General features: G+C 39.0%; 1 protein-coding gene across 1 annotated transcript; it reads right to left on the bottom strand.

Moving 5' to 3' along the window:
• Positions 1–136: 136 nt before the first annotated feature.
• LOC136834452 (uncharacterized) lies at positions 137–27317 on the bottom strand. The gene is made up of 5 exons (XM_067097054.1): positions 27115–27317; positions 4432–5109; positions 4031–4126; positions 2023–2202; positions 137–754 (listed from the first exon to the last, which is right to left on the bottom strand). Exons 1-5 carry the CDS (start codon positions 27115–27117, stop codon positions 218–220), a joined length of 1494 nt encoding a protein of 497 aa, XP_066953155.1. The 5' UTR covers positions 27118–27317; the 3' UTR covers positions 137–217.
• Positions 27318–27608: the final 291 nt, after the last annotated feature.

Below are 27608 nucleotides of genomic sequence, written 5' to 3' on the forward strand. Positions count from 1 at the left end.
GAGTGGAACAAGTTCCCGAAAGCTATCTGCACTGATTTACCTTTAAATATATGTACATATACATAACTGTGGATTTGCTTCTCCAGTAATAATACTAATATTAATAATGATATGGTGATAAAATGAAACACATGTAGCACTCAGAACATCTTTATTTTAGAATGATTATGAGGGTTAAAATCAAACTCAAAATTTACTCCATCTGGTAGGGAAAAAATCACAGAATAATGCCACAGTTGGCCACCCTGACCTGTGTAATGTCTGGGTACTTCAAGATGGCGACTCTCAGGACATCCAGTCCTTCCTCCACTGTCCCGAAACAATATCCGGATCCCCAAATGGGTTTACCATCTCTAGTGGCGATCCGAAACTGTGAAGCTTTTTCATATGAGATGTCTCCCCTCACATCTCCCGCCTTCCATGGCGTCGCTTCATAGGTTTCGCTCCCCCTCTTCCTCTCCCACTCCTCCCTCGATGACAGCACTGCTTGAGTTGACGTTTCTCCTCCTTGGGACACATAATATTGTCCCATGAAAACAAATTCACCTCCAAAAACAGGCTTCATCACATGCGAGACCTGAGAGTTGGCATAAGAGGGTCCTTCATCTCCTAAGCACATATGGATGAAGTTCAAACCCAAATAGCCGCCTTGATCAGTGACCCTGATGATGATCCTCCCCAAGTGGATGGATTCATATGCCAGATCCAGGAACGCCCTTTGAGGGAAAGGAGACCCTTGCATCAGGGACTCAAGCTGTCAAGGGAAAGGAGGGGGATATTCGTTAGAATAATAATAAAAATTATTATAATTATTATTGATAACATTCCTAAAGGCTGGCAATTTCCATGGACATGGAGATGAAGAAGAAGATCAAAGAAAGAAGAAGAGGTTAATAAAAATGCCAAATGACAAATAAATACAGTAAAAAAATCAATTGTGAATGAAACCCACGTTCAGGAAACTTCCACAATATCATTATTATTAGCTCTTTATCCTCCTCCTCTTACACCAAAGGTTCATCAGTAGTGCAACTAAACCCTTACAAACACTGCACCATTCAACTTTATCTGTCTTGAGCTCATTCTTCCACGTTCTTCTTCTTCATCTTCTTCACAAAACCTGTCATCCTCCATTCTTTCCACATGACTGAATCATCTCAAAGCACAATGATCCATCCATATTACACAGACAGTTCAGCTCTGTAGCTTCTGTCTTTCTCTTTCATCCATATTCAGTATCAAGACTTCACTTCCAGAAAGGAGAGTTGGTTCAACAATGACTTCATACTTCCCATCTTGGCTTCCCTAGACGTTATAAGCTTCTTCCCTATCCTTTGCACACACCCTGCTGCTTTTCTTCCTTCTTTCCTTCCTTCCTTCCCTCCTTCCTTCCTTCCTTGCTTCACCTATTCTGGACTCACCTGTACTCTTATCCTGCCAACTTCCAATATATCAACTCCAAAATACCTAAGCAGATCATCCATTCTCCCAACATCCATCTACTCTTAACTTTCTTTACTTGCAAACACTTTCAGATTCTCTCAGCAGTTCCTGCTGTTTCTCTTCACCATCCTTCATCAGTACTGTATCATCTGAAAACACGAGTTATTCCATACAATCTATTCAAGAATGATTTTCTTACCACAATTTTGCACCAACATCTGCTGCTGTCCTTTCCATGTTTGCACATACTCCCCTTTCACCTTTGTCTCTCTCACTCAGAGCTAAAACATTCTGCTTTCTTTCTCTCCTTAAACAAATCAGCTGTTGTTGTTCCTCCCTTACCCGCTGCACTACATCCATGCACATTCAAAATTCTAAGTTGCAGTATCTTATCTTTTCTCCAGAAAATGTGACCTGGGCCAGTCAGTGCTGGACTCACATTCCACATCAAGAACTTTTCATGATGATCATTTCAAATTTAGAAATTCATCAAATAATAGTGAACATGGACAATGATTCCTAAAGGATTATGAGAGACAGAAAGGAATCCTACTCATATCCTCATAGGAATAAGCTTACCTCTATGACAAAGCATCTTGGTGGGAGCCTTCTTTCTTCAAGGTGATTTATATAGAGTTGGTGGTTGGACTCGATCTTGATTGGAGCCACCCTCAATTTCCCTTCGACGGTCATCACAGCAAAGATCCCTCTCTGGACATCCCTCTTCAAGCAACCACAAAAACTTTGGAAGTCGTGCACCTGAGGAAAGGTTCATTGACTGAAAATCTAATAACCAGTTCAGGTAAGAGGTTATCTTTTTTAAACGAAAAAGTTATTTTACTTTGATTTAAAGTTATTAGCTGAAAGGGTGTGCATTTACTTAAGTTCTGTTTTTTTAATAAAAACACATTTTTGAAAAACCAATGTCAAGCTTTCAAATACAAGCACATAAATGTATGGTAACCTATTCTAAGTATCAGCATGACTTCCAGACACCCATAGAAGAAGATAAATCCCCTTTTCCTCCATTTGATTATACACCAGGGCCACTGAGTACCCCAGGGGGAAAACTGTCCTTCTCTGTGTTTCTGCAACAAGTAATGGGATGAAAGGGAGCTATCTGTGTCCTGACTGAAACTTGGGGCACAGAAGCCAGTGCTCTGCCAGTTCTATGAATGGGTCACAAAACTTGATAGGTTTGAAGCTCACTATCTCAAAGGGCTGAAGCACAAGCTAGCAAAAGCACGCTCTTACATGTTGGGTCCTTGAGGGAAGCCTGTTCCAGGGGGCCCTTGTGCCTCACTGGAAAGGTGTCTTAAAGCTACAGAGAGGATGTAAAGGTGGAGCAGAAGTATGAGAGGAGACTTGGCCAGAGGAAGGTTTCATTTCATCAGCAGGAGTCAAAATTGGTAATGTGACAGGAGCAGGAATGACTGAAGGCATGACCTCTCTCAAGGAAGAATCATTCTGGCTGACCAGTAACCAAAGCAGCTAAATGCGAAGGCATAAGGTCAGTCATCTTCTGCAGCTGAAAATAAATTGTAGAGTAGGTTCTCTGTACATGCAGCTTGAAGAAGGACCATCATCAGAGTCTCGAGGGCCAGGAGCCCTAGTTTGAGGGCCAATGTCTTGCAGAGCCTTGCCATAATTAGCAGGTGTGGTACAACCACAAGGAGAAGCTTGACCAGAAACAGAGACATTGTGTCCTTGGTTTTAGAGCCTATCAGAAGAATGTTTGGAGGGTGAATATCTGTCACTTTCTTTTTGTGTCTTGAGTCACATGATGGACTATGGGCAGGAGAATCTAGGGTCGCCAACATCAAAGGGAGAGGTTTGGCGTCTGCCACAAGTGCCTTTGGCTCCAGAGGAGCGTGGCCTCTGGAAGGCACAAACTGAATGAGAGTGACCAGAAGGCCTCACTATCCCAGACACAGAAGACTCCAAAGTGTTGCCCCAAGTGTCAGAAGGTGCTTTTGTGGTGCTTAGTACTGTGTCAGGGAACAATTGCTGTTAGGTGTGCAGGAGTGGAGTCATGTGGGTCTCAGTGTCAGAAGGAGTGGTGGCATCTGAAGAGTGCAAGGCAGGGAATGCATGGATCTCCTCACTTGTCCTGATTCCCACCAAATCATTGATCATACTTGGATAAGAGGAAGAAAATATCTGATAAATATCCTTCCAGCACCATAAAATTGACTAGTAAGCAGGGTGATAACTTTATGGAATGGAATAGTACATATTAAAGGTGGGAATGAGCAAAGAAAACACAAAGTCTCTGAACGAGATTGCAGAAGTGTTGGGAACATCACACACTCACACACAGAATGGCCACATTCTCCACCAGGGGCACCCAGAGATCCAGATGCATACTCAGACAAGTGGAAAGGGAAACTCTTTCTCTGTGGTACACCAGGACATTATACTGACCCACAGGACAGGCTCTTGTAAGATAATGGGTTTGTTTACAAAAACTGGACGTTATCATCTCATTAAATTAAATTTACCATGTTTTTATTGAATAGATGTTTCTCAGGACAATTTGTCTTAGCTTTTTTTATTTTCTTTGTAAGAAAAGACTCCATGAACTTACTGTAATGTTCACAACAGTCTCTCCTTTTAAATCCTCAATTATTCTTCCTAAATCCTTCATGGCAGTTTCCAAACCCATTTCGATCTTGCGAGTGTCCTGTAAGACAAAACCAATCAGGACAAAGAGATTACAGAGATTACTCTGGTTATTGGGACTATCAAAATGGAAGAAATCATAAATATCTGCAGGACTAGAAAGATCACTTGAATTGAAAGGTTTTTAAATGAAAGAGAAGTGTTATCATAACTTAACTGATAAGGACAGATCTTATTGATAATACTGGAATATTCTGAAGATATCTGAGGCCTTAGGATGAGTTATACAGAGGAAATACAAAAGAATTATCCCTTTCATGAGCAGTGTTAGATAAGGAGGAACTAGGGACGAGGGTGAGAACTCACCTGCCTCATGTCATCTTTTTGTCTATCATTCTCCTGAATAAGTTGCTTAGTTTCGCCGACTGTCTTCTCAACATCATGAAGAACCTTCTCGGCCCCATCCATAATGGGTGCAGCTGAAATAAAGTCTGTTGCTGTTTCCAATTTCCTTTCTGACTCTTTCATGTTCTGCTGCTCCTGTTGCATAATATCCAATTTGTTCATAAGCTCTTTATTGTTTTGATCAACATTGGTCAAAATCCTTTCACTGGATAGCTTTATCTCCTCCAGTGTCTGAATAAATCCTTCAAGTCCTTTTCTTATCACATTGTTGCTTTCAATGTGGACCTTAACCTCAGCCTCAGTTTCCTGGCAAACAGTGATGCCTTTTCCAGTAACATTCTCCCTGAAATACTCGGTAGTCTCTAGAAAGGATTTCTTTGGTCCTGTAGATGTAGTATCTGATTCTCCATCCGTGGATGAACGCTGTTTTGCGGCATCAAGGAGGTCTCTGTTCATCATGAGGTCTTCAGCTGAATTGGCTGTGAATTCCATCCTGCAATTCGGACACCCTTTTTTTTGGGTTGAGATGAGTTTTTCAATGCAATGGCCACAGAACGAGTGGGAACATGGGAGAATCCTTGGACAGTGATCTTCATTGAACTCATTACAGCAAATCTTACACTCCAAGGGGTTGAATTCCTGAAAATGAAACAGAAATCAGTGACCCTTCCAGATGCAAGTGTGATCTTCCACAAGATCATTATTATCACTAAAAAGAATAACCCTTACAGCTATCCCTGATATCGAGGACTTGAAAGTGTGACCCCAAAGATTTGAACATGATTACCTACATCTAGTGTCGTTCAAAGTACAGCACCTGGAGATGTGAGCCTTTAGTAGAAACAATGACAGAAGGAAGTTGAATACTTTTGGTATACTGAATCTGCTTCAAGAAAATGAGTTGTCTGTGAATTGGGGTTTTACTCAGTTCAGTAACTGAAGCTTTACATTATCCTTATCTGCCCTGTCTCGATTATAGCCCTTACATGTGGTACTTCTTCTGTACTCCCTTCCTTCCTCTGTGTTCAGTTCCTTGACAAGATTCAAGTCAAGGGCAAACCCTCTACTCAGTGACCAAGTGCTAATCTGTCTTCTAGATCTCTTCCTACACTGTCTTTTCTACAGGTACTTTTTCAGTCAGTGTTCCCGGGAAGCAAAGGGTTACACCTCCTTCCACAGAGCATAAAAACGCCCATCAGTCCACCACATCCCACATCTCAAACTTATTCCTCTTTTTTCCTTCATGTTTTCATCATCTTTCTTCAAACAAGAGAAACAGAACCCCCCCCCCACCTCTTTCTCTCTCCCTTTGGCTTTGCTCCAGTACAGACTTCTATGGCAAGAATCACACTACAGTGCTGCAGCATTCTTCTTGGACCTTTCCCTTCTCCAGACATACCTTATACATCACAGTCAGCTACCAAATCACTCTTTCACCATTCTTAACACCACCTCAACTGTAATCCCATTCTTCAGCCTCTTGACTTCCCTCCTTACATCCTCAACAGCCACTTCCAAAAGCATTCTCCAAATGACCTCAACCCCAAACACCCTTGCATCATTGAACTCTGGTCCTCTTCTGTCTCCCTCAATCAACAGAGCTTCAAAATGATCACTCCTTCAGCCCAGGACTTCTTTCCCTTCAGACAGCATTTGTCCCTTCGCCTCTCTTATGGTGACTCCGTTTGCTCCTCCACCTTTCTCTTTGCACTGACCTCCTTGAAGAGACACTTCTTGTTTTTTTATCACATTCTTTCTTTCTCTCTCTCACATTCTTCTCGGCCACCTGATCCATCCTCCCGCACCCCTGTACATGATCCTCCCTTCTCTCTTGGGCTTTTTTCCTTCTTCTCTAAACTTCCCATTTCCTTATCCCATTAGTGAGTAGTTTTATTCCCTCTTCCTATTCTCTTAAAATCAAAAGAACTTCCTGCTGACCTTATGACCCCATCCTGGGACTTTCCATACTTGTCATGACACCTACACTCATTGGACTCTTGTTCTTATCAGCCACATGAGACCTTGTCCCTTATCTCCTTATCGCCGAGGATTCCACATCATTTGATGTGCACTTCGACCAGGTCATGTGACCCCTCTGATAAGGACCTTTGCTCCTTCCTCTTCTGTGTGTGTGTGTGAGGTCAATGCATACATACCTTCTTCTCTCTCTCTCTCTCTCTCTCTCTCTCTCTCTCTCTCTCTCTCTCTCTCTCTCGAAGTGCCCGTTCTTGGTCTGAGGACGCATTCGTTCTTGGTCTGAATAATCAACCCGATTTCACGCGTGTAACATATGACTAGCGAGTGATCTATAGCTAGAAGTGTTCGTGAACTGTCGGTGATTAGATTAAAGTCAGAATAGCACGATAAAGCGTCGACTAAAGATGTTTTTTTCGAGTGAAATATTAAAAAATTAAGCATCATGGAAGCGTCTAGCAACAACAGCAGAAAAGTGTCTAGCAACAACAGCGGCAAAAGATGGAGAATTTCAGCTTGCCTAGCTGACTACCAATATGATGAATTGGCAAGCAGGAAGCTGGGTTTCTTATCGTTGAGATCAATAACAACTCCAACCAAAAAGATGCAAAAACATACACAGACATAGTGAAAGGATATGATCCTTCAAGCTGGAACAAGTCAGCAGAAAACAATGAAAATAATTGAAGGAATGCCAAAGAAAGTCCAAGTGATCAAGAGACTTATAAAGAAAATCTACATCAATCAACACATCCCAACAAAGAAATGAACAAGGTGAATATGTTATACCCCTTTCAGATTAAACACTTCTTTTTAGAAGTGTTACGTAACCGACCTGCAGTCTACCACTCAGAGACGTGTACTCTCAGCTCTCACCACTCCCTCTCCCATCACTTCCTACAGATCCCCTCTCGACTCCGCCACAGATATTTCCTCCTCAGCAAATCTCTCTTTCTCTCTCTCTCTCTCTCTCTCTCTCTCTCTCTCTCTCTCTCTCAGCACACTGAATTCTCTCTCTCGAACATCATCCTCAAAAAAGAAATGGATATTCTAAGGAAACACAATCTTTCCTACAAAAATAGATTTATTATCAACAAACCCAACAAGTAATGAATGAACAAAGAAAAGATTAAAATGCATAATAAATGAATTATCAAGTCAAAATGGTCTACTTCAAGATTTAATCTTACTTGAATTAAAAAAAGTCTTAATATGACTGAAAGTTCTTCATGCACCCAAACTCACATTAATTTCATCTTACATTATACGTCTAGTCTTAAGTCAACCACATGAGAAATAACCACATTGCAAAGATTGCAGGGTCCTTTCCTATAACCACAGCAATTCCACAGACATCTGTCGAAGAATTAAGCAAAATCGTAATCTCCTACAAATATACAAGTGCAAAACATAATAATGAAAAGTTTAAAATGCATGGTTAATAATCGTTAAACAAAACACAATAAAATAGAATATTAAAGTGACATAAATGGTTATGTTCAACTCTCCACACAAATTCATAAGTGTCTTGAATCATGGTAAAATTCACAAGTTCACAGTTCACACAGAAAAACGAAAAGTCTGAACTTTACCTTATCTGCCAGTTTAAGAGATTGAACACTAAAGTTACCGCCTGACGATGTTAACGCTCTTGCTTCGCTAATAATCGATTGGACTTACTTTTGGGCAGAATTAGACAAACAATCTATATTTTCTAACGCACGAACTTACGCACTCGCATACCAGCTCGGTCGTCTGTTTCACATATCAGAGCCAATATTGTGTGTTCATCAAGCCAAACAGCTGAAGTAACCAAACTATTTGCTGAATGCAATGATTTTGCAACTGAGCGCCCGACCCAATTCACTCTTGAAGCGATCTTTCTTTCATCACACCTTATAACATGTTAATTCTAAATTAGACGTATTTCCTTAAATAGTGCTCGTCCACCCCATAGGAGCATCTCGCTCTCTTAATGGCGAACTAAAATAAAAGATATGATAAACGATAACAGAGCTTATGCTCAATTAGCAATGTCTACTGCACTGCAGTTTTAAGTACTGCTCTCATGACGTAATTGCACTGTCACTGGGGTCGTTTTCTTAGAGCCCTTGCATGTAGTCTTACAAGCATAAATAAGCTTTACTACCCCACAATAAGAATTATCAGTAAAATAGCCACTAAAACTATCAATATGGCCGGCATAATATATTGCTGATACTGATCATCAACGGATCATCGTCTTCTCTTCTCTAACATGAACAGTTATTGGTACTACTGTTGTAGGCACTGGAACTACATCTGATCGTTACACATATGACGCATGAATATCTTCTCGGAACTGTTGAACACAGCACGGCTAATTACGAGGAAGTCTGTTGATACCACACGGCATGAAGCATCAAACAGTTTAGATCCCTGAAGAATGAACGACGCCGAATTTGTTACCCCAGCAACATCGTCAGAACAGGACATTCTTTTGCAGTATACGGCAGTAAGAGTTCTGGTGGAGATTATGTGGTATCTAAGTGGAAACTGTACAAAGTCACATTCTAAGTGGTGTCTGTCTATGAACCAATGATAATTCACAACCACCCACAGATACAACTCGTGAATCAAACATTACTGTCACACACATACTTCTCCCTAACTGGGCTAAGGTACAACCTGTCTTATAATCAACTCCGAACCTTGATATTGATCTCCAAAATGAACATAGTTCATTTAATCCATCCCATGTCACTATTAAGTCTCCAAAAGCACTCGGAAAAGTCTAATAACAAAACTCAGAAACGGTTTCATGGTAATTGACAGGAACGTATACTATTAATCCCCGATCAGACAATCTCACCCCTTAAAACATTATAATATGGCTACACCCTCTCCCCTCCACTTCTCGCTCCCATGTAGATAAGCGGAATTCTTAGAACATTTTCTAGGTATCCTAAAGGTAATATATCACCATACACATGACCATCTGCTGCAGCAATAATTGCTTTTATTTGCATTTGCACTTCTATCCTTAAGGAATAATTTTCTTTCTCAATATTAAGAAAAGTATGTTGGATTGTAAGAAGTGCTATTGTCACATCGAGATCTTCTTTCAAACCTTTTACTGTAACTGACAAATCATTCAAAGAATGTCTAATTGTTTCAAAACCATCAATTTCATTACTTTTCAAAACTGATTTAATCCGTTTCCCTGAGCTATTAGGTCTCTTTGAACTTCTGCTACTGAGACTAAACTCAATAGACATAGCTCCAACCGCAGCAATCACACCCAACACCTAGAAGAACTAAAGGTGCTGCTCTTTTTACTTCTCCACATAATTTTCCGGAGTAACGTCAGGAATCCATTCTAAAGTTTTATCTATCCCTTTATCAACTCTGTCTAATGTTATTCTTATTTCTCTCATTAATCTAGTTAAAGAGACTGGTAAAGTTCTCTTATTCTCTACTTCATCTAGCGTCTTTCTCATTTGGTGTAACCTATCCTTGGAATCATTCAGTCTCTTTCTCATTGATCCTATATTGACAAATTCCACACTTATGGTCACTAGTCTGAAGCTAACCAGACTTCATGATCTTTCTTCAACCACTACACCTGGTCCTAAACGAACTTCTTGTGACCCCAGGTTAGCTGTACTCAACAGGATTATTTACTAAGAACTTCAGCATCTAGGAATGAACAAGAGACAAAAAAAAAAAAACAATAAATATCATATATATACAAATATCAACCCATGTATCCTCAAACTATATACAAACGTTCCACATTACATCCAACTTTCTTCAACTTCGAAATATGGGTCAACTTCGTCACACCAGTATTTACATCCTTATTACAAATCTATTCCATTTTTTGATCTCTACAATCTCAAAAGGTCCATGGAACTTTCGACTTAATTTATAATTCGGATCATTCCGAACATTCACTTTAACAAACACTCTATCACCCATGGAAATAGCTACTCCCCGCGATTTAGCGTTACTCTTCACTACCATTGCGTGCGAACTAAGTTCAAGTTCTTTACTAATACGCGCAAATCCTTCTCTCGCTGTATTTATCAACGAAGTAACCGTAACATCGCCCTTAACATGCTCTGGTAACAAATCAAAAGGTCCTTTCAACTTGTACCCATACAAAGCTTCTGCTGGAGATATCTTAATTGTGTCATTCGCCATAGTGTTGATACTCATATCGCATCATCCAAAGATCTGTCCCAATGTAAATGGAAATCCACCCACCGTCATGTAAGGCCTCTCGGATTATTTTCCGATTCGCTCTCTCACATAACCTGCTCGCTTCTGGCCTATACGATTATAGATACTTTCTTTATTCCCAGTAAATTAGCAAGACCAAAGTCTTATTAATAAATTCCCTACCATTGTCTGTGAGCAGACATTCAGGAACACCATATCTACAAATTATCCCCTTGAAGAACGCTATAGCTACTTCCTCAGCTGACTTGAATTTCAGCGGGAAAATCTCGACAAAACGAGTCAACTCGTCAACAACCACTAATAAATGTCTATATCCATAAGCAGATTCTGAGAAGTTACCCAGAATATCCATATGCACTCTCTGAAACGGCCTATTTGGTATGGGATATGAACCCAAACGACACGACACTGTCGTCACCGGCTTATTCGCATTGCAAATAGCGCAATTCTTCACAAAGGCCTCAACTGCAGAAAACATATTTTTCCAAAAGAACTTTGACCTGACGTTTTCATACGTCTTGTCAACACCTAAAATGAGATAATCCAATTATACACTACTATTGTCCAGAACTTGTATAGTACTAGACTCTCTGGCACGATGATTTGTGTACCACCCATGCTTAGGACTACTTCAAGTTATACTTAACTTCCTAACTGATAAATTATTCTCCAATTCTAGTCCAGAAAAGGCAACTTATACCCTATCTTCGGTGAAATCCTCTGAGAAAATGCCTTAGCATCTGATAGTAATTTATCTTCATCTTGCTTCTCTTCGAGCAAGGGTATGTCCTAAGTGACATTTTCACCAGTAATATAACACACAACGTTTCCCTCAACATCACGAATAACAATCTCTTCCGAGACTGCCGACACACTATTTCTCTCAAGTATGCACTATAGGAACGTGTTTGTCCCCTACATGAGATATCTCAGAACTACTAGTATCCGAGACATGAGACACCAAATGTCCACTCGTCTTCTCCGCATTGGTGATTCGTATGTAATTCCTCATCCTCGACCGGAAAATATCTGCTCAATGCATCTGCAACCACATTATGCTTACCTTCAATGTATTTGAGGTTTGTAATCATCACCCTCAATGTCAAAACCAACGTGCTCTCTTGGGCGATAAATTTGGCTTATTGAAAAGCTCTAGCAACGGTTGATGATCTGTAAAAATCTCAACTTTATTTCCCAACAACAACATCTTGAAATGAACAAGGCTAGAGATGACTGCGAAAGCCTCCTTGTCCACAACTGACATCAGCTGTTACTACCACGCCATGAACTTTCTGCTATAAAAAGCAATTGGATGTAATTTTTCCTCAAATTTGCATCAAACACACCTATACCTTCCTGACTCACGTCAGTCACCAAGGTGAACGGTTGACTAAAATCTGGAAACTTCAAAACAGGTGGGTTCACTAAAGCATTCTTAAGCTTCTCAAAAGCTAATTGCTGACTGTCACCCCAAACAAATTTAACGTCTTCTGCTAATAGATCTGTCAATGGAGACGCTATTGTAGAAAAATTCCGCACAAAACGGCGAAAGAAACCCGACATACCTAGGAATGAACGAAATTGCTTCCTGGTTTTAGGAACTGAAAACTCACGATAGCCCTGACTTTGTCATCATTCACTCTGACTCTCTTAGAGATAACATGACCTAGATAAACAATTTCTTTCTTCAGAAACTCACATTTAGCCAATTTGACCTTTAACCCAGCGAACCGTAATCGCTGAGGACTTTAACACCTTTAGATGTTCTTCGATTGTATCTGCATATGAGATCGTCATCCATGTACAAATACCGAATTTTCCTAATAAACCGTGAAGTACTGTGTTGACCAGCCTAGTAATGTTATTGGGGACCTCGTAATCCGGAAAGGCATCCTATTAAACTCGTGAATGTCCCTTTGGTAGAAAATGCTGTAAATTTATTGACTATTCTCGCTAAGTGAACTTGCAAAATCCCTGCATGAGATCTATAGACGAATATATATTCTGCCACTGGATTTCAACAAACAGATCAGGCAAACAAGCCACGGGTATCTATCTGGGCGTGTCTTTTCTGTTCACAATTTACGAAAGTCTACGCGATACCTGATGCTACCGCTTTCTTGGGACCGCTAGTAAAGGAAAATTAAAAGGCGAGGAACTGGGCCTAATAATACCTTCCGACTCCCACTTCTGAACTTCTTTTTCTACTTCTTCTCTGATCTTAAAAGGAATTCGATATGCTGGAAAATATATGGGATTTGTACCTTTCTCTAGGCGGATTGAATGTTCTAAAACATCTGTAACCCCTAGCTTATCTCCTTCAAAGCAATAATATCTAAATATTCTTCATCACTTTCTACTTTATCTGTATACTGGAATAATCAGCTTTAGCCAAATGTTCGTGAAGAACTTGACTTCTGAATTGTAGCGCCCGTTGGGGAAAACATATTACCGCTCCATAAAACCTTACTATCTTATATCTTCCTTAAACTCTTCAAAATCAATTACATAAGTACCCTTGTGATATTTTTTTACTGAATCTTGATAGCTTACCAATTCTACTGCAGTTATGCCTGCGACTGAAACTTCATTTACTGATACCGTACTTACAACGCCTTTTGAATAATTTCTCGGTTCCCCAACAACGCACACACTTGAGAAGGTAAATTTTCCTCTTTCATCACACTTTAATCTAATGTAAGAACTCGCGGGTGCAATTCAATATCTTCTAACAAAAATCCTTTGAAAGACTTTTTGCAGAATGTCTTCATTCTCTAATGAATGTGTTACACATGTCGTGCATTCTGCTGCCTTGGGTTTCTCAACTTTTCCATGTTTCTATATGGAACGAAACAACCTGGCTCACCTATTGTAATCCCCTTAATTCCCGTAAGGATGTTGATGTTATGTCGCATACAAGAAGGGTGTCCTAGCAAAACCATTTCACCTAAGGCTAATCCTTCTATGACCAAAAATGGTTCTACTATTGTCTTTTCACCGATACAAAGCGTAAGAGATGACGAACCTAAGATATTCAATCTTCTCGCCTGTACATCACACACTGTCTCATTAGTAGGAATCCACCTACACTCTGAAAACTTTGGAGTGAAAAAGTCAGAATCTCTCAGGTTAACTGAGCTGCCAGAATCAATGAAGATAGAAATTTCAATGCCATTAGAAAACCACGGGCCAATCGGCCTAGGTTCTGGTGAGTCTAAGACCTGATTGCTCATTATCCTGTGTCCGTCTTCGAACTTATCTTGTGAAAATTTTTTGATGTTCATTTGTACCTAGAACTTACATCATGTGGAATTCTTCTGTCACATTCAGTAAAACCACCCCGTGATTTCCTGAATAATTTCTATTCTTTGTAGCTGGGCAAAATTTCCACCCATGGTCTGAAGATTTGCAAGCTGAACAATATCTCACTCTGCAATTTGACTTACTATGTCCTACCTTATCACAGTTAAAACAACGAATCGTTGTGACTGATCTCTCTGAAGTTTTCTTCGATTCCACCCGCGCACACGCCTTCATTCCTGCATCATTTCCTATATGTGAGGTACTAGCATTATTCTGTGGTTTCGAAACTGCTGCTGAAATTTTAGCACCTCCCTTCACAAAACTACTGTCCAGCGTCGGACATTTTGATAGATTTTTATTAATCTGTGCAAACAAAAAGGATTCATCTGTATTTTGATCAATTCTTTTATCAAAACTATCTGTAATTACATCTGGACTTCGACGCAAAAAGGCAAAGGCAAAGTGTAGCAATTTTTCAAAATTATCTAAGGAGGTATTATTTCCATTTACCCATGGAGAGTTTTTTCATAGATTTCTTTATCTCACCTACTGCATCAAATAAGCGAGCACTGCACGCGACACGAATCATTACCTTTCCTAGTTCTGATAAGCGCTTAGATCTAACGGGCGCATTCTCGGTCAATCCCACCATACGATGCACGTAGAAATTCCCGAAGGTCTTTCCAAGTTTTACAATTTCTGAACCCGAAACTGCGTGCTCGTTCTCCAATGTCCCCTTTGTCTAAGTCTAAGAAAGCTTTTGCTTCTGTTAAAGCTTCGGCGCCATCTGTAATTTTCTTAGATTTCAGATAATTTTCTACTGACTCAATGAATATTTCAATACTCTGAGTCAACTTCCCGTCAACTAACCCTTTAAAATTTGTAATGCCTGCATTGAAGTTCGTCAGCTTATGACACACAATTGATTGTGACGTACTTGTGGTTGCGTCATTCATTTTGTAAGTGATCACACGCCCCGAGCGTAGTAACTTGAAAGAAAAAGAGGCGAAATAGAACAATCCCCTAAAGAAAACGGAAGACTTGCCTTAAGCCTCGTGACTGCTAAACAGAAAACGGAGACCTGCGAGAATGGGAAGCTACCAACTCGACAAAAAAAGATGGAAGGTGATTTTGCAAAGTCACCATACACTTAATTAACTCACAATCGCCACTATTCACACTTATTTGGGTGTTTTCTAAACCCCAAACTACTCTACACATCACCCAGATCTATTTCACAATTCACCACTCAATGCTTAAATAGAAAAAAATCACCATATTAACGCCAGAACCCTCGCACATAGTTGTCGCACGCATTGCCATTCAATACTGATCATTCGCCTCCTGGCCTCCATAGCTATGAGCGAATGCCCCCAGGCGTAATGTTGTCAATTAGCCTATTTTAATTCCTACTTTTAACCAATAAAATTTTTAACTGCTGCTACCAAATTAAACTTTCGCACACTGCTGCTATCAATTAAGCCAACACCGCTGCTACCAAATTAAAGTAACGACCACCGCTGCTATCAAATTAAAGCCAACACCGCTGCCACCAAATTAAATTAACGAACACCGCTGCCACCAAATTAATCTGTTATACCCCTTTCAGATTAAACACTTCTTTTTAGAAGTGTTACGTAACGGACCTTGCAGTCTACCATCAGAGACGTGGTACTCTCAACTCTCACTCGCTCCCCTCTCCCCATCACTCTCCCTACAGATCTCTCTCGGACTCCACTCAGATATTTCCCTCTCAGCACCTCTCTCAGCACACCATTCTCTGAACATCATCCTCAAAAAAAGAAATGGATATTCTAAGAACAATCTTTCCTGGCTAAAAATAGATTGTTATCAACAAAACCCAACAAGTAAATAGAATGAACAAAGAAAAGATTAAATGCATAATAAATGAATTATCAAGTCAAAATGGTCTACTCCAAGATTTAACCACTGACTAAAAAAGTCTTACTATGACTGAAAAGTCTTTACACCCAAAACTCTCACACACTTCATCTTAGACATTGTACGTTAGTCTTAGAGTCAACCACATGAGAAATAACCACATTGCAAAGATTGCAGGGTCCTTTCCTATAACCACAGCAATTCCACAGACATCTGTCGAAGAATCAAGCAAAATCGTAATCTCCTACAAATATACAAGTGCAACATAATAATGAAAAGTTTAAAATGCATGGTTAATAATCGTTAAACAAAACACAATAAAATAGAATATTAAAGTGACATAAATGGTTATGTCTAACTTCCACACACAAATTCATAAGTGTCTTGAATCATGGTAAAATTACAAGTTCACAGTTCACAGAGAAACGAAAAAGTCTGAACTTTACCTCCTGATCTGCTGCCGCAAGAGATTGGAACACTCGTTACGTCTGGACGATAACGCTCTTGCCGCTAATAATCGATTGGACTTACTTTTTGGGCAGAATTAGACAAACAATCTATATTTTCTAACGCACGAATCCACGCACGCATACCAGCTCGCCGTCTGTTTCGATATATCAGGGGCCAATATTGTGTGTTCATCAAGCCAAACAGCTGAAGTAACCGAACTATTTGCTGAATGCAATGATTTTTCAACTGAGCGCCCGACCCAGTTCACTCTTGAAGCGATCTTTCTTTCATCACACCTTATAACATGTTAATTCTAAATTAGACGTATTTCCTTAAATAAATATGGTGGACATACTGATTGGTGCAATAGGAAAACGAATGCCTAAAGCATGCAATCTATGCAATGTGTGGTGTAGTGTTGTAAATCCACAAAACCTGATAAGGAAATGCTATGCATGCCACGTATCAACTCACCCTACATGCGCAGAAGTACAGCAAAATAAAAAAAAGGACACAAAAGTATTTTGCTCAACATGTCTAATATGGATAGATAATTTTATTAAGGCAAGACTTAATGTACAAATATTCGAGGATGATGAAAATGAGGATGAGGAAGAAGATGAAAACGAAATAGAAGAAAATAAGACTGAAGAGATAGAAAACAATAATGAAAACAAAGAACAGGATAAGAGTATGGATGCAGAGAAACTCATAGACTCTACATATGAGGTTATACAACAGCATACTTACGAAGAAATAAACTATGAAATGACAACACAAAAAAAAAATCCCAAGGAGGTTGTATCCTGATATACAAATTGAAGGGAAAGAGCAAAAAAAAAAAAAAGACAAGAAAGACATAGTCTGCACTCTTTTGAAAAGAGGAAACTGCAGATTCGGTGAAAGATGTCACTACCAACATCCCAAGATATGTCACAACTATGAGATTTATGGCAAATGTGCATATCTAGATGGCTATGAGGTTGAATGCAGCAATCTACATCCAAAGATATGTAGAAACCTGAAAGAAGGAAAAGTGTGCAAATTCAACAAAAAATGCAGATATATGCATCCTGTTGCCATGAAGAACGAAAATCAAAATCAAATACATATAAAAAATCAAAGTAAAAAGGAAACAAATAAAGAAAGGAATAAAGAGTATGGGACGAAGGAAAAAAGCAAGCCGGCACCACATTATGAAATGTCAGCACCACGATATGAGGCATCAGCACCCAGGTACTGGAGATAGATGCAGGTACAAACACAAAATGAATAATTATGAAGATGGAAGATCAACTATATTGGAAAAGTTGGATTTTTTAATCTCCGAAGTTACGGAAATGAAGAAAAGAACAACATATCAGAACAGGAAAGAGACATGGGAAAATCCTTATTATTACCCATATTAGATAATGGGGATAAAACGCAAACCATCACAGTGATGAATGCACAGGGTTTAGTTTCGAGTAACTCAAAAAGAAAACTAGAGTTCTTAGAAGAACTAACCCAAACTGAAAAGATAGATATAATGAATATAAGTGAAACCTGGTACTCACAAGAGACTGGTAATGATGATCAGATAAAGGTTTTCCAAACTTATAGATCAGATAGAAAAAATAGGAATCAAGGGGGAACCACGATATATGGGAGAGACGTAATCAATGAAAAATCTGTGAGAAATATAGTAACACAGAATGGGAATTAATAGCAGTAGAATTTGAATCTAAAAAATTAGTGATCATTGTAATATACAGACCCCCTAATGCTAAAGAGTTTGACATAATAATTGACAAATTGGATGATATATGTAGAAATCACAAAGACTGAACAATACTCCTATCCGGAGACTTTAACTTTCCTTTCGTAGATTGGTAAGAACGAATAGGAGACTGTGGTTGTATTTATACATATAAAAAAGAGAGTAATAGTAGCGCAGAAGATAAGAGGAAATTTGAAAAACTATTAGATATGTTACTAGAACATAACATTCAGCAAATAAATCACCTGCCAACAAGAAAGGATAATATTTTAGACCTAGTATTTGTGAACGAGGTGAATTATGTTAAAGAAATAATAGTGTATAATACGAGTACTTCGGACCATAATGTCATACAATTAACAGTCCGTTCCAAAGCACATGAAAACAGAGATAAGCAAGATACGAAAAAATGGGAAGGATATGGAAAATACAATTTCTATAGTAAAAATATAAAATGGTAAAAAATAAACAAAGAATTAAACAAAGACTGGGAAAACATATTCGTAATGATAATATACAGGTAAATATGGATATATTATATAAAATATTAGAGGAAATAGTGGAAAAATATATACCGAAGAAGAAAAGTAAACATCAGTCACACATACCAAGAGACAGAAGGATCCTGTTCCAGAAAATCAGAAAGTGGAAAAAAGGTCTTGCAAAAGAAAAGAATGCATGGAAAGTGATGGAACTAAAAAGTAAGATAGAAAATGCAGAACAAAAGATTATACAGTCAAAAGAAAATGAAAAACAGGTCCTAGAAGAAAAGACCCTACAAAATATCAAGCAAATCCCCAAAATTTTTTACTCATATGCAAAAAAGATGAATAGAATAGAATAAGATTAGAAATAGGCCCTCTAAGAATTGAAGGGCGATTAACGAATGAAAAAAAGGAAATATGTAACATATTAGCAGAAAGATTTAAGAGTGAATTTACACCTAGAATTGATAATGAAGATAATGATACAGAAATAAGAGATGAAAATAGTGAATATTTATTGGACATAGATATTACTGAAGCCGATATTGAGCAGGCTATTAATGAAATTAAAAATGGATCAGCAGCAGGACCAGATGGCGTACCTGCCATTTTGTTAAAGAAAGTGGTTCATTCAATCACAAAGCTGCTCGCAATATTATTAAGACAAAGTATAGATACAGGCAAGATTTATGATGAGCATAAATTAGCATATATTACCCCTACTTTCAAAGGTGGATCAAGACTAGAGGCAAGTAATTATAGGCCTGTGAGTCTGACATCTCATATTATGAAAGTATATGAAAGGGTAATGAAAAAAAAATACAATGAAACGTTTAATGAAAAATAGTTTGTTTAATATAAGACAACATGGTTTTGTACCCGGAAAAAGTACACAAACCCAACTGTTAGTCCACAATGAAAGTATATATAAAAATATGATAAACGAAAAAGATACAGATGTGGTTTACTTAGACTTTGCAAAAGCTTTTGACAAGGGAGACCATAATATATTAGTGAAAAAATTAGAAAACATAACATTGTGGACAAAGTAGGAAGATGGATAAAAGAATTTTTGCAAAACAGAAAACAGATAGTGATTGCAAACAACGAGAAATCGGATGAAGCTAAGGTAATATCCGGTGTGCCACAAGGTATGGTGTTAGCTGCATTGCTGTTTGTCATTATGATAGCAAACATAGACAGTAATGTTAAGGACTCGGTAGTGAGAAGTTTTGCCTATGACACAAGAATAAGTAGAGAAATTACTTGTGACGAAGATAGGAACTCGCTACATAGAGACCTAAACAAAATATATAAATGGGCAGAGGTAAATAGGATGGTATCTAACTCTGATAAATTTGAATCAATAAACTATGGTGATAAAGAAGGAATGCTATATGCATATAAAGGACCTAATAATGAGACAATCACAAATAAGGAAGCAGTTAAAGACCTTGGTGTGATGTTGAATAGGAATATGTTATGCAATGATCAAATAGCAATACTATTGGCAAAATGCAAAGCAAAGATGGGAATGTTGTTCCGGCACTTCAAAACAAGAAAAGCCGAACACATGATTATGCTTTATAAAACGTACGTGTGTAGTCCACTTGAATATTGCAATATAATCTGGTACCCACACTACCAAAAGGATATTGCACAAATAGTGATTGTACAAAGGTCCTTTACTGCTAGAGTAGAAGTTAAGGACCTTGACTACTGGGAAAGACTACAATTCTTAAATTTATATAGTCTCGAAAGAAGAGAACGCTACATGATAATCCAGGCATGGAAACAGATAGAAGGAATCACCGAAAGCATCATGGAGCTAAAAATATCAGAAAGAGCAAGCAGAGGTAGATTAGTAGTGCCCAAAACTATATTAGTAAAACTAAGGAAAGCATACAGGACATTAATCCACCACGCACCAGCATCGATAATGCAGCATCTATTCAATGCGCTACCAGCTCATCTGAGGAACACATCAGGAGTGAGCGTAGATGTGTTTAAGAATAAGCTTGACAAATATCTAAGCTGCATCCCAGACCATCCAAGATTGGAAGACGCAAAATATACGGGAAGATGCATTAGCAATTCTCTGGTAGACATCAAAGGTGCCTCACACTGAGGGACCTGGGGCAACCCGAACGAACTGTAAGGTCTCTTTCTCTCTCTCTCTCTTCTCTCTCTCTCTCTCTCTCTCTCTCTCTCTCTCTCTCTCTCTCTCTCTCTCTGTCTAGGGCTCGGTAGAGTTCTTGGCTAGCACTCCACTAGGTCTGAGTTTGAGTCTCCAGCGGCCAATGAAGAATTAGAAGAATTTATTTCTGGTGATAGAAATTCATTTCTCAGTATAATGTGGTTTGGATTCCACAATAAGCTGTAGGTCCCGTTGCTAGGTAACTAATTGGCTCTTAGCCATGTAAAATAAGTCTAATCCTTCAGGCCAGCCCTTTTTAGGAGAGCTGTTAATCAGCTCAGTGGTCTAGTTAAACTAAGATATACTCAACTTTTTTAACTGTCTAGGGCTGAACTGGATGTCATCTGGTGAACCATAACATTGACCTTTCTTTCTCACACTGTCAAGAAGAGGACAATAAGTGAAAGCAAACTTGGGGGCACAACAAGCGCCTTCTTCCTCATCTTTCTTTTTTTTGGAAAGCTCGAGTAGGTGTGTTGTGATATGCAATAATGTTGGGTATTGCAACAACACCTCTTCGTGATTTGTTACAATGAGGGAATATGATCGTAGGAGGGTTTGACAGGTTTGTCTGTCTGCCTCTCCATCTATCTCTCTCTCAATGGACGGTCATGAACAAATCCTTCCCTTCCATCAGCCATAAGAAGAAAAATGCTCCCAGTTGAAGGAAGAAGAAATAAATAACAGGGCAGATAATGGGGCATTGCCAGTGAGGCTCCTTATCTCCAACAACCCGCCCCCCCTCTCTCTCTCTCTCCCTGATAACGTCTGCATGGGGCGTTCAAGCCACTTGTGCTCCTCCCAAGTGAGTCACTGAGAGAGAGAGAGAGAGAGAGATGGGGGGGGGGGCTATTTCCCTTCAGCCAAGAAGCGTCACCAACGACTTCATCAGTGAGGTCTCACAGGAATCGTCTATTGTTCATCAGTGAGGTCTCACAGGAATCGTCTATTGTTGTGTCTACTCCTTTCATTCGCTCACAATCATTATCCTATTGGCTGCTCTCCTCGCCTGTCTGTCTGTCTCATCTCCCGGACGTCACTGCGCGCGTGCGCACACACAAGCATACACACACACACACACACTTCCACACAATTAGATAAAACAAGCTTGATGGTCAAATTCATAGTATTGAAGCTCATTTCAAACCTAGCTCACTTTGTTCACTTTGTTTGTTTTTATGTCGAGCCCTCCACATGGATAACTCCCTCTCTGGAGGCCCCTTGTACGTTTTCGAACTAAGGTGCCTCTTATATTTTGTAATTGCCTTTCAGTGTTTTCTCGTCAGTATCGTAGCTCCTTCCTGCAGAATAGGAGAGTCTTTAGTTCCTTTTTAAATTTGCATTCTTCTTGTATGCTCTTCACTTCAGGTAGTTCCTCATTGGACGGGTGGGTATCGTTCTCAGCTAGCACTCTGCTGGCCCCGTGTTCGATTCTCCAACCGGCCAATGAAGAATTAGAGGAATTTATTTCTGGTGATAGAAATTCACCTCTCGTAATAATGTGGCTCGGATTCCACAATGAGCTGTAGGTCCCGTTGCTAGGTAACGAATTGTTTCTTAGCCACGTAAAATAAATCTAATCCTTCGGGCCAGCCCTAGGAGAGCTGTTAATCAGCTCAGTGGTCTGGTTAAACTAAGGTATACTTTTTTCTTCACTTCAGGCAGTATTTTGTTGCATAGTCTTGGTGCGCAGTGTACAAATGCTCTCTCGCCTGACTTACAATTTCTTCTAGGTTCAAATAGCCTATATGCTCCACTTGCATGTCTGGTTACAGTATTCATTTCGGGTCTAAAGAAGCTTAAGCAGTTTCTCAGATATGTTGGCTCATCATATTTTAGTGCTCTAAAAACTGTAAGTAGTATTTTATACTCTATTCTAGCTTTTACTGGGAGCCAATGTAGCTCAACTAGTGCTGGGGTTATTCTATCACGGGAACGCAGTCCTTTTATTAGCCTGGCGGCTCTATTTTGTACTCCTTGCAATTTTCTTAGTAGGTAGTTAGGGAGACCGCAGTATATTACATTACAGTAGTCAAGCCTCGAAAGCATTTGGTTGCAAATTGCTGTTTTCAGAGTATCTTCGTTTAGGTATTTTCTAATAAGTGCAATGTTTCTACTATGATAGTTACAGGTTTTTGTAATATGCAATATATGGTTCTTCGTCGATAATTTATTATCAATAAATACTCCTAAGTTCCTCACTGCTGCTACAATATTTATTATTGATGAACCAATAGTTATTCTTTTCAAGTGTCCATATTTTCGCAGTGCAATGTCAGATCCAAATAGCATACACTCAGTTTTGTCTTCATTAAGTTTCAATTTCTTCGCCGACATCTATTTTTTTATATCTTTCATTATTGCATCAATTTTACTAATGGTGTCCTCTACCGTTTCGACAGGAAAATAGAATTGGGTATAATCAGCATACAGTGTATACTTAACCTTGTGGTTATTTAGAATTCTAGATAATTCGATTGTCTAAATGCCAAATAGCAGTGGACCCAGAACGCTGCCTTGGGGCACTCCTTTTGTAAGGCCTTTTTTTCTGATTTCACATTTGATATAACCAATGTAACCTTCCTATTTTCTAAGTGGCTTTTGTACCATTTGTGTACGTCATCTTCGATGCCTGCTGCTCTCAGGTCTTCAAGCAGTAGATTGTGGTCAACTGTGTCAAATGCTGCAATGAGGTCAAATATAACCATGATGCCACATTTTCCATTTACTATAATTTCTGCCATATCGTTTATAACACACTATGTAAGGTTAAGCATAACCAGGGTGCCACATTTTCCATTTGTTGTAATTTCTACCACATCATTTATGGTAGTCTCTGTTGAGTGGTTTTTTCTGTGACCTGACTGATCATCAGGTATGATATTGAGTTGTTTCAAGTGTTTCCACGTTTGTTTGTGAATTTCCGTTCGATATTGGGCTATAGAAGCTTAGATTTTCTTTATTATAGGGCGGCTTTATACAAGCAAGCTTTTCACTATTTGGTAAGGATGCCTGTGCTAGACTCATGTTGACAATACATTTCAAAATATGGCTCCCGCAACTGATCAAAGTTTTTTGCCTCTTTTATATCACTTATGGGAAACGGGTCATTTTCACAAAAGGTGTTTTGTACTTTTCTCATCGTTTTTTCAAAGTCATTCATGTTCAGTTCTGTAAACTTTCCCAATTTGCTATTTCTCATTGCAATCACCGGGAGATCAGGAGGGATCTCCTTACCTGAACTATGACAGATTCTTTCAATTTCTTCTTCAAAGTAGTTCACAAAGTTATCAGCCAGATTTTTACAGTCACTATTCACATCAAGTAGAACTTTTTCATTCTTGAGTCCCAATATTCCGGCTAAATTGTCATGGATTTTGGGGGGATTTTTCTCTACACTAAACATTTTATTGTAATATATCTTCCTGGTTTTCATAATCAAGTCGTTGTACTGATTTCTGGCTGTTTTGTGGTGACCAGTTTTCACTACTTCTTGAATCTTTCGATCTTTTCCACAGATCTTCCATTTTTCTTTTCTTTTTCTTAGCTTCACGTGATTCACAGTTAAACCATTCGGCATTTTCTTTAGCTGTTATTTGTCTCGTTACTTCCGGACATTTATCATTGTAGCTTGACGCCAATATGCTTTTGCTGTGGAATGTAAAAGAGCTTACACACACTGGGTCGCCTGTCAAGGTATTCCTCAAATTACACCTGCACTCCTGGCTTGTTTCTCTTAATTTCTTTAAGCTCTCATCAATAAATTCATCAGCTTTAAAGTTGGCTTTGTTTCTGTAAGTGATAGCTTTTTTCAATGTATAGCCCTTCCAGATATTTATACTAAATATAACTAGTTTGTGTGTTGGAGATATCACGCATTCAGGCTCAACTTGTATGTCACTCACAATCTAGTTAGTTCTGTTTTGTATCACTAGGTCAACGGTTTAGTTCAACAATGATATCATTTTTTTTCACAACACTTACGAGGTCGTGGCTTTCAAGTAACTCTATAAATTCTTTGACATATTTGTCATCGTTGTCATCCAGATGTTGGTTGGAGTCACCACAAATCAGTCTATTCTTGTGATCAGCCAGCAGCAAGTCGAGGAAGTCACTGAATTCATCCAGGAATGATCTCTTGCTTGTGCTTGGTCGTTTATGAATTGTTATGATTTGTATGTGTTTGTTTGTGTGTGCAATTTTGGTGTTGGTGTATTCGATTGTATTGAACACATTTTGGTTCATTATAGACACTTTGTGCACTTTTTTGGCAAAGATTCCCACTCCACCACTTTTTTTTTTCTCGGTACATGGTAAAAGTTGTGAGAACCTGGCGTCACTTCGTTTATTTTGGACTAATCGCTTACATTGTTGCTTAGCCAAGTCTCCGTTAGCATGCATATATCTAGATTGTGATAAATTATAAGATTTCTAATAGTGTTAGTTTTATTTCCTACAGACTGTATGCTTATTAAATTGCATAGAAGATTATTAGTCAAAGCCATGGTCCGTATTATTTTTCACCTTTGACACATATTCTTTATAAACTGTGCACTTGCATCCATCTTATGTTTTATGTTTGGTATCGCTATGGCCTTTCTTTACACAATTTTTACACTTGAAGATGCTGCTAGCACATTCATTTGATTTGGCCAGATTTTCCCCACATCTAGGGCAAGCCTGGTCATTTCTATAATTTATTGTGCTATGACCAAATTCCTGACATTTATAGCACTGATAGGGCATGTAACAGTCGTATACTTTGCAGCGGCTATACAGTGTACACAATCTGTCACCACTATCATAGATAGCCTTTCGTACTTGTGGTGTGCATTTGATGATACAGTGTTTATATTTGTCATCTTTGGCTATCATTTCCTTTACAATTTTTAGGTCGTCATTTTCAGAGATGAGGTTACCTATCCATGGATTTTTCTTTACAATGTTATCGAAAATGTCATCTTCATCCTTCGGGACATAGACTACTTTTATTTTTGGTTTAAGTTTACCCTTCTCATTTACTGATGCATTGCTGATTTCCTGAATCTCCATTTTTGCCCTTTTCTAAGTTTTTCCTGTGTGGAAATCTTACAAATAATTAAGTGTCCATCTCTTGTTGTTTTAACCTGTTTAACTAGCGCCGTTATTTTACTCATAATTTGTCTCTTTGCATTTGCTGCTGTGCTCTCTTCGTTTGCAGATTTGGTCAGAAGCACTTTTTTTTTGTCTTTAATGATTCAGCATAAGCTTTGTCCTTGTTTGTCATGGCCTCTACATCTTTATCAACATTGTCAATTTTGTTTTGGATTTCATCTATGTTGATCATTACGTCACTAGTTTCTGAACCGAATCCTGAATCAACTTTGTTAATATCTCTGTGTTTTCTTTTATTTCTTCAAGTTCATCTTCAATGAGTTTTTTGTGTGTTCTTTGTTCAGGCCTCTTGCAATTATTACAGATGTACAATGTGTTCTTACTACGGAGTATGGGTGTGTATCTGACCTCGATACCTGAGCATTCATAATGGAACCATGTGTCACACATTTCACAGTAAGTTCCTTCATCATCAACTTCCCCAGAGCAATGTCCGCAGGTTGCTGACTCTCTCTCGATTTGGGTTGACTCATCCTTCTCCAGTATTTTCTTTATAGTTCCATCTTTACGTGGTGCTTCGATAATTATGAGATTATGTTCGTATGATAGTTTGATCTTCCCTTTACTCGATTTAATTTCTACAGTACTTATTTTCTCTTTTTCCTTCCTCTTCTTAGTATTCACTTCGAGCATCGCGCAAGTCAGGCACTTTTGCGCAGAGCACTTCACAGACACGTCCCACCCGCACGATCGCTACTTACTTCGTCACATTGATGATAATAATAGCAAAAAGAATAATAATGACAACAGTTACTACGCTGCATATTTATATATATAAATGGATAAAAAGATAGACAGATAGATAGGTAGATAGATACCTACAGTAAAAGCATACATTCATGCGTATCTGTGTTTGTAAGAGGTGCACTTATCAGGAAGGCATTTCCTCTCCCAGTGACACCTCCTCTCATGAGACTTGTGTCTTTATCAGCTACATGATTACGATTGTTTATTGCAAGGCTGCATTTTGGTACGTGATGTATTTTGGATGGATCCCTTCAATTGAATGTTATGTATGTAGAATGCAGCTTAATGGAGTCCAGGGAATGCGTGGGATGATTGTAGTAGCTGAAGACATTCAAGTGCGAACTGATGAGACTTTGTGACTCACCAGAGGGCCAGATGGACCCCTTCAAAGAAGCAGGTGATGAGAAGAGTGTTTGTGAGTGATGAGAAGATGATCCAGAATTGCTTACCATTGTGACTGCTGATCCTGACTGAGGGACTGAGAAACCTCAAGAAGTAAGGAGGAAGATTCCTCAGGACGGGTGATGCAATCCACCGAAGTCTTTTAGCGAAGCAGCCGACGACGACAATGTATCACTTGCAAGGGAACTGATCGCCAGTTGAGGACACCCGGCTTTATATCTGTGTGCCCACCAGCAGCCGGCATAAGACCTTGTCCCCTAATTAGTGGCCTTATCTCCTTGTCACTGGGGAATCCAGATCATATGGCGTGATGGCCCTTGTTACACCTCAGCCAGGCAACGTGACTCTGATAAGGACCTTCGCTGCTGCTTCTTCCGCTTTCAAGCAACTTGACAGAAGAAGAGATGGAAGCTGTTCTTGTTATTGTGAGTCGCTCACGCCTTCATCTGGAGACTCATCAGATGGAGGACTCCACAAGGAGAGACAATGAGTCAGAGGAACTGAACACATATTGTCAACAGAATTCCTCCTGCTGTGCTGC

Source organism: Macrobrachium rosenbergii, chromosome 53, assembly GCF_040412425.1.
Source record: "Macrobrachium rosenbergii isolate ZJJX-2024 chromosome 53, ASM4041242v1, whole genome shotgun sequence".
NCBI lineage: Eukaryota > Metazoa > Arthropoda > Malacostraca > Decapoda > Palaemonidae > Macrobrachium > Macrobrachium rosenbergii.